The sequence below is a fragment of the Diabrotica undecimpunctata genome, chromosome 8 (genome assembly GCF_040954645.1).
Source record: "Diabrotica undecimpunctata isolate CICGRU chromosome 8, icDiaUnde3, whole genome shotgun sequence".
NCBI lineage: Eukaryota > Metazoa > Arthropoda > Insecta > Coleoptera > Chrysomelidae > Diabrotica > Diabrotica undecimpunctata.
The window spans coordinates 42,193,681-42,202,064 of NC_092810.1; the positions used below are offsets into that span (position 1 = coordinate 42,193,681).

The 8,384-nt window shown below is 34.2% G+C and overlaps 1 protein-coding gene across 1 annotated transcript; it reads right to left on the bottom strand.

Annotated features, from left to right (window-relative positions):
* Positions 1 to 7,536: 7,536 nt before the first annotated feature.
* Positions 7,537 to 7,926, bottom strand: LOC140448787 (uncharacterized). The gene has a single exon (XM_072541902.1). It carries the CDS (start codon positions 7,924 to 7,926, stop codon positions 7,537 to 7,539), a length of 390 nt encoding a protein of 129 aa, XP_072398003.1.
* Between the last annotated feature and the right edge of the window lie 458 nt (positions 7,927 to 8,384).

Below are 8,384 nucleotides of genomic sequence, written 5' to 3' on the forward strand. Positions count from 1 at the left end.
ATATAAAATTAAATTTAAAAAAAGTTCTTCAAATGTTTAAAATGGAAAAACAGTTCGTAATTTTTAGTTAAGAGGAATATAGATTAACTAAAAAAAATAACTCAGGTTTTAACAAGAATATAAAAAAAGCATTTCACTTGATTTAGTAAGTGATAAATTTTATGTTTTGGCGTCAACTGGCAAAGCTGACATATTCCATGATATGTTCAAGCCACATGAATTTTTTGCATTTTATGCATGAATAGCGAGTACACCTGTTGTTTTGGTAGTAACAATGCACAACAACCCTTTGTTTGATTTCTTTCTGGAGTTGCAGGAGTTATATCTGTGATTACAAATTTCGCGAATTCGGCATATATTTTCTAAATATAGATATATAAGCTCATTCGCAAGGTTTCTTAGAAAATCACGTCGTTTCACGTTTTTCTTATACTTATCGTTTGCATTGAAGATAACCATTGAATTAATGTCAGATATATTCAATATGGTATAGAATATAGCCATTGGCCAACACATTGTGCTTCTTAAACAGTTGTAGTTAGTACTGAGCTGGTCTACCATGTCAACTCCTATTTTTGTTGAATTGTATAGGGCGATAATTTCTGGTTTATTTTGATTACCCCTACTATAATCAAATGCATCATCATGATGTAGTGAGTCTTCTTCTTCCTATGCCGTCCCAATTACCGAAGGTTGGCGACCACATTTTTAAAAGTATGTAGTGAGTAACATTCTTTATTTACAGGATGCTTTGGTTTTGAGAATTCAAACGGCAATTTTCTTTTATTCTTTCTAATGGTTACCACTACTGTAATTTTCTTCTCGTGTAATTTGTTCACCAACTCGATACTTGTAAACCAGTTATCAACTGTTATTATCCAGCCTGAATCATAAATAGGTTCACATAGCTGTTGAACATCATCACTAGGTCTGTTATTAACTTGAAAATGTCCTTCAAGTTGTTGGCCAACATATACCTCTAAATTAGCCATACAAAACATTTTAGCATCAGAGAGTGCAAAAATTTTTATACCGTACTTGTTCGGTTTTGATGGGATTTACTGACGAAATCGACACTTACTCATAAATCCTGGTAACATCTCATCGATGGTGACATATTCGGAAAGACTGTGTCCACTTCTACAATGAGTTACAAAAGTGTCGAAAAAACTTAGTATAGGAGCCAACTTGTCTTCCTTTAGTCGGTTTTCACGAGTTGCTTTGTCATCGAATCGCATACACCAAAGGAGAACTTTAAATCGTGGGAGCGACATAGTCAGGCGGAACATTTCTATACTTGATCCATCAGTGTTCCAAAACTCATCTGGATTCACAAGATTGCCTTTCAGACGTGCTGCGTAATAAATCAGTCCTATTAGTGCCTGCACTTCTAAAATATCAGTGTGTTTTATTGAGTCTATATATTTGTTCGTACTTTCCACAATCATTTCTAACATAGCTATATTCACAAGATATTTCCAAATATCACTGGGAGTCTTCAAGTCACGTGTAGGTAATCTCGACATCGGCAAACGTACTACGTAATTTTCGTGTCTTGTTCTAACATTCCTCGGTGGAACAGCCTTTTTCCATGTGGTAACTCCATCTTTTCCAATAAACGCTAAGGTATTACTTTCACTTTCTTCTTCCTCGTCTGTCATATCTTGTTCCGATTCACTTCCGCTATCACGTTCCTCAATTTGATCGATTTCGTTTTCACTTCCCTTATCGTCAAAATAATTTTTATCGTCAGTAGGAACCATTTCCCATAATTCCAACAAGCGTTTTTATACGGCTTCAAAGGACATCTGTAAACAAGAATTGACAAAAATTTACCCGATAAAATGCAATATTAAGATGTTAAATATTTACCTGATCTGCAAGTTATGCGAACAAGTAATAGATACACCGATAGTCGCTACGGACTCTCGCACCGAAAATAATTATAAAATTTACACAACTGTACCCAGGCACGAGGGAAGGGAATGTACACTAACACGAGTTTAGTTGATAGGGAGAGGTACAGAAAGTGGCGATAAAGAAATAACAGTTATTTTTAAATCCCGAATGAGTAATTCTGTCTTCGGTGTGTAACACCGATAGCGACTAACGGAGGGTTAAGCTTATAAATAGGAAGCTCTAGATGACGACAAGATCGGAAACACAAACAAACGTGCTTTAGATGAAAGATGCCAGGTCAAAACCGAAAAAATCGCAAAAACCTATTGAAAAAACTGCTAACCCCCTCTCTGTATACCGACACTCCCACCAACAACCTACTACTACCATCGATGTACGCTGGAGATGGAACACTGGCAAACATATAAAACGCCGTGGACAACTGACAGTAAACTAAGTTTAATCCGGACTTAATCTGGTATGAGCTTAGACATCCGGGATTTGAGTACCGATTAGAGCTACCGTCTTGAGAAAGAGATCCTAAACAGCACAGAATATAACAACAAAGTGATCAAATTCCTTGACAAAACTCAACTTTTAAACAAAATATAAATATTAAATTTTGTTTTTTATGTTCAATATTAACTAAATTATTTGTAATTTATATTATATTATCATGTCATATGTAACTGGTGCTAATGACGATAGATGTCACATTCACGTTCATTTACGAAAACAAGAATAAAATTGATAAAAAGCAGTCAGTCCACTAATTCAGATGCTGGTGCGAGTTAAGCTCATCAGCTGGATCCCTTTCAAATTACTGTATTTTAGCGAAAACTGCTCAAAATGAGTTTAGTAAAGCTCAGAATGTTCTTTTTCTATTGTACTATAGTTCTCATTAACATGATACTAAATTTTGTTGAAATTGATAAAACTTCGTCAAAAATTGATAAAAGTTAATTTTTCATCTTCTTCTTCTTCAAGTGCCATCTTCGTTCCGAAGGTTGGCGATCATCAGTGCTATACGTATTTTAGAAACTGCTGACCGAAACAATTCGTTGCTGCTACAGCTATACCATTCCCGTAGATTCTTTAGCCAGGAGTTTCGTCTTCTTCCTATGGACCTTTTTCCTGCTATTTTCCCTTGCATAATTATTCGAAGCAGTTCATATCTTTCGCCTCTTGTAATGTGTCCCAAGTATTGCAGTTTTCGTTTTTTGATCGTAAATATGATTTCCTTTTCTTTCTTCATTCTTCTCAAGACCTCGACATTTGTGACTCTCTCGGTCCATGATATTCTCAGGATTCTCATCAGGATACATCCACAGTTCAGATGCCTCTAATTTTTTGGTATCAATCATTTTCAACGTCCATGACTCCATTCCGTAGAACAGCACAGAAAGTACGTAACATCTCATCAGGCGAAGTTTCATTTCAAGGCTCAAATCTCTTCCGCAGAACACTCTCTTCATTTTAGTGAATATGGATCTGGCTTTCTGCTGAGCTATCGTTGTCTTCATTTATAAAAGTGCCTAAATATTTGTATTTGCTAACTCGATCAATAATTTTATTGTGTAAATATAAATTTTGGACATTTTGTGTTAATTTCGATATTACCATAAATTTAGTTTTCTTTATGTTCAAAGATAGTCCATATTCTTCGCTGCAGTCTGCTATCTTATTCACCAATATCTGTAGCTCTTCAAGTGTTTCTGCGATCAGAACGGTGTCGTCGGCAAATCTCAGATTGTTTAATCTAACCCCATTTATTTTAATACCTACGGATTGCTCAGAGAATGTTCTATTCATTACGTCTTCGGAATAGAGATTAAACAGGGTTGGTGACAGTATACCCCCTTGTCTCACACCTCGCTTTATTTCAATTTTTTCAGTGGTATTATTCTCTATTCTCACTTCTGCTTTCTGATTGTAGTACATATTTGCTATTTTTCATAATTTATTTTAAAGCTCATAAACATAGCTTTCGCATGAGGTGCTTGAAATCTTTTTACGGTGAGCAAAAAAAGTTATGAGCACAAATGTCTAATATAGTCGATCATTTGCTATTTTTTAATAGTAAATTTGCCATATCTCGGCTTCTAATGAACCGATTTTAATGTTTAAAAGTTTTGACGTGACAACGTCTTAAATTAGGTTGTGGCTCGGAGTCACTCATGGAAAAGTGTAACGCCCGCTCACGTCTATTACGATGAGTCACCGAACGAGAGAGAGGCCCGCCGGACCGGCGAATGCCTTGCGTCTCTCTCCCACTCAAACATGATCGGTCCGCTACGCGCGCAGCACTAGAGAATTAGGCGCGTTGAATCACATTACAGCAGAAACACTTCCTTTCATTTCATATTTCTCCTATCATCGTCCTATCCTCAACAAAATCACTCAAATAGGAATTAGTTAAGTTTAAGTTTACATGTACAATGTTTTAGTAAACAAAATATATTTCTATAGTTAAAATTTGTGCAATTCTTATTTTCATTCAATTCCTTGTTTCTATTGTGCAATTTAATAATATTCATATCAATAAATATTCTACCGAGAAAAAGACGTTGTCACGTAAAATCTTCGCCCGTAAAACCAACTTTACAGGCAACCGATTTTTTTTTGATCTTTCTTTTTAACCCATTGGCGCCTATCATGATGAGATTATCACACATAACAAGACTTGAGATTTTTTTGGCAACACTGTGATAATTTTAACCTCGGCTCAAGCCCAATGCGTTGCTTATGTCTTAGTTTTAAATAATAAACAGTGCATTGAATTGCTTTCATTTGTAGTAGTGAATTATCTGGTTAGAAGTTTGAAAAGTGACAAATCCGAACATCCGATTTGTGTAAGTATTGAATTTATATAAAAAACTTTTTAAAATTTGGTTTGTGGTATAATATGTTATACAAATAAGTTAAACTTTATTTTAAAATGATTTACACTTCGAAATAGTACTTTGGTATTTCATATTTACACATTTATTAGGGATCTGATCATATGAACACGCTAGGCGTGAATGTGGGCAGTGGGTAATATTTTTTGTTTGGTAATCTTATCACGACGATCAAGATTTAAATGAAATATTTATAGAGCCTTCAGATTAAAATGTACTAACTGAGGAGGACTCTGGTGATAGGGAAGGAGGACTACTTGATAACGTAACCGGTAGATAATTACGTGCAGGTGCAGAGGTTGTGATGAATTCATATAATGAGATATGAGGATCAGTTAGAATATGAGGGGGATGAACAGCAAATAAAAGACTCGGTTTATGATGTAGCTGAAACCATAGAGAACTCTATCAAAAAATCTGCCAAGAAAGCTTATCTAGAGACTGAATGGATAGTAGGTGATATAGTACTACCCTTGTTCGATTTTCCTTCTCCTTCTTATACAAAATACAAAGATTGAAGTCCATATAATATATTTGCTTGATTATAGATGACAACGTTTTGCGACTTTTTGTGAAGAAAGTCATAAGTATACTACTTTAGATTTCAAAATGATCCCTGAAGAGATTCAACTTTTCTTAGCCATACTAATTTTGTCTGGTTACAATACAGTACCTTCAAACAGAAACTATTGGAACTCACAAGGCGATCAGCGCAATGAATTTGTTTACAATTCTATGAGAAGTAATTGTTTTATTGCAATTTCACGATATTTATACCTAATAATTTCCCGTCAATGGTGGATGAAATGTGGTAACTAAAACCATTGGCAAATATATTACAAAATAAATTTGCAGAGCTGTATAAACCCAAACAACATATTAGTTTTGATGAGTCAGCGATAGAATATTTTGGTAAGCACGGTTGCAAGCAGTGCATTCGAAATAAACCTATTAGATTTAGATATAAAGTATAGAGTCTAAATACTTCTGATGGCTGTCTTATCAATTTTAACGATTAACAAGGTAAAAACCCTCATAGCATTAATGACTACGAAAATAAATTGGGAAAGTGTGCTGCACCCTTGGTACAAATGCTTGACACTTTTCCAAATCAATTTAAAAGTTTACCTACGCATATTTATTTCAATAATATATTTACTGTTATGGTGTTTTTAAAAGAACTTAGGGACAGAGGATACAACGGAACGGGGACTATGCCTGAAAATGGGATTCCAAAAACCTGTAACATAAAAAGCAATAAACTAATGAAAAAGTAAAACCGCGGAGAATACGCTTTTCAATTAAATCGAAAAAATGGAATAATTGTCATAAAATGGATGGACAATTTAATTGTGGCCGCTGCATCTACTGCTTATGGTGTTCAACAATTACATATGTCTAGCGTTATTCTCGGGAACAGAAAAAAACATTCAGTCATGCGTCCATCACTATTTACTTACTACAACAAGCATATGAGCGGCGGTACAGATAAAATGGACTAAAATATTTAATGTTATCGAATATTTATTCGTGGTAAAAAGTGGTGGTGGCCAATATTTGCATGGTTTTTGGATGCATCCATTCATAACGCCTGGGTAAAAAAAATCTGGTTGTAATATACCTCAACTGAATTTTAGAAAGAGTATCGTTCGGTTATTTTGCAGAAATATGGTGTTGCTTCCAGAGATGCTGGTAGTCCGCGTAATTTCAAAGCTGAACTTGATAACAAAGTTTGCCGAGAAATAAGACTTAAGGGAAGAAATTATTCGGTGAAGCCTTTTAACAGAAGATGGTGCTGTGGATTGGACTGCAAAAAAACTGTTCGAACACAATGTGAAAAGTGTAGTGTCGGACTCTGTATCGATTGTTTCGGAACTTTTCAGAAAATGTATACAAAAATAAATTTTAATCAGAAAGAGTAGGGAGAGGCTGGTACAGTGGCCACCTTTCGAGTAAATTCAAGATAACTTAAATATAAATCATAATATATTAATGAACAACGTCAAAGCACTTGGTAAATTAAAAAGTACTCTGTAATCCCAAAAAAATACAGGTTATGCAGGAGTACCTAACTAATTTTCTTCTTTCAAAAAATGTGGCCACTGTACCAAACTAGATGGTACAGTGGCCACAAAGGTAAGGTACAGTGGTCATTTCTTGCAATTCTTATATTTTTATTTATAATATGCATAAAAAAGAAAAGAAATATTAATCTTTAACCAATATTATAAGATGATAAATCCGCATTAAACCAAAACAAAATTGTTGTTCGTTTTATAAATTGGTGTATCAGTTAAAACTTCAGTAGTTAGTCTTCTTTTTCCTTTGTTTTGGCAATAAGGTTGCTTTAGGGTATGGTTGGAGTAATACAGGGGAAATAAATCGATTTTCGGGTGTGACCTTCGAAGTTGCCATCGCTTCATAAGAAACAGTTTTCTTTTCAGATGTTATTTCCGATGGATGTTTCTGATTTGTTTCTGGTATTTTATTTGGACAAGTTGATGTCCAAGGGAACTGAATGTCCATTTGTGGTATATCGCGAACAATTAAATTATTTGGTTGTTTGGACCAATTAGCCAGACGATTTTTTTTAAATTTTTTTTTCTCTAACTATAATAATTTAAAAAAAAATAAACAAAAAAAAAACTTTTTTTTTTCTATTTTTTTTGTGTTATTATTATTAGTTTTTTTTGTGTTATTTTTTTTGTGTTATTTCTTATTTATTTTATTTTTTATTTTATTTACTTGGTTGTTGTCCTTCTTGATGTGTGTTTGGCATGTCTGTTACGGTTGAAGCCATAAAAGTATCGTCATTAAAAATGTTATCACTGAATGGAAATACCCCAGTAGCTTTAAAAGCTGATACCACATTTTTGGGACAGAAAGCACGTGGATAAGCGTCGCTCAAAATCTCTGCTATGTCGTAAATTGTTATCCTCTTTCCAAAATTTTTCAATAACCAATTTTGATAACCATGTGTGTAATATTTCTTCAGAGGACCAAATACAGTTTTATCTAGTGGATGAAGGCGATGACTAGTATGTGGCGGTAAAGTCAACAAGATTATATTATTTTCTTCTGCACATTTAATAGATGCTAAAGAAGCATGGCTCTTATGGTTGTCCATAATTAGTAAAATGGGAGATTCCTCTGTAGAATTAGTATGATTGACAAAATGTATCATCTACTGTTCAAATAATTCTGCTATCATCCATCCAGATGATTCAGTACGCCCCTGGGAGCCTGGAGGTGCGTTTTTAACCATAAAATCTTTAAAAAAAATTCTAGGGAACACTAAAAACGACGGAATCGAATAACCTATAGTATTTATTGCATTGCACATGGTTACCAAAGTGCCTCTTTCATTTGAAACTATATGGCCTACTTGTTTCTAACCCTGTTTGGCTATTACTTTTCCTGTATCTTGCACAGCTGTTAGTGCTGTTTCGTCAACATTTAGGTGTTAATGCATATTTTTTATAAATCTACCTAGTGAAGTTGCTTCTGCCGATCGTAAGGATATTTTATGAATTTTGTTTCATAAAACTTGTAAACCAAAACTTGTCTGCCATCTTGTTTTCTTCC

Excerpts from the sequence above, each read along its gene's own strand:
- LOC140448787 (XM_072541902.1), bottom strand. The coding sequence starts at position 7,926 with ATGGACAACCATAAGAGCCATGCTTCTTTAGCATCTATTAAATGTGCA.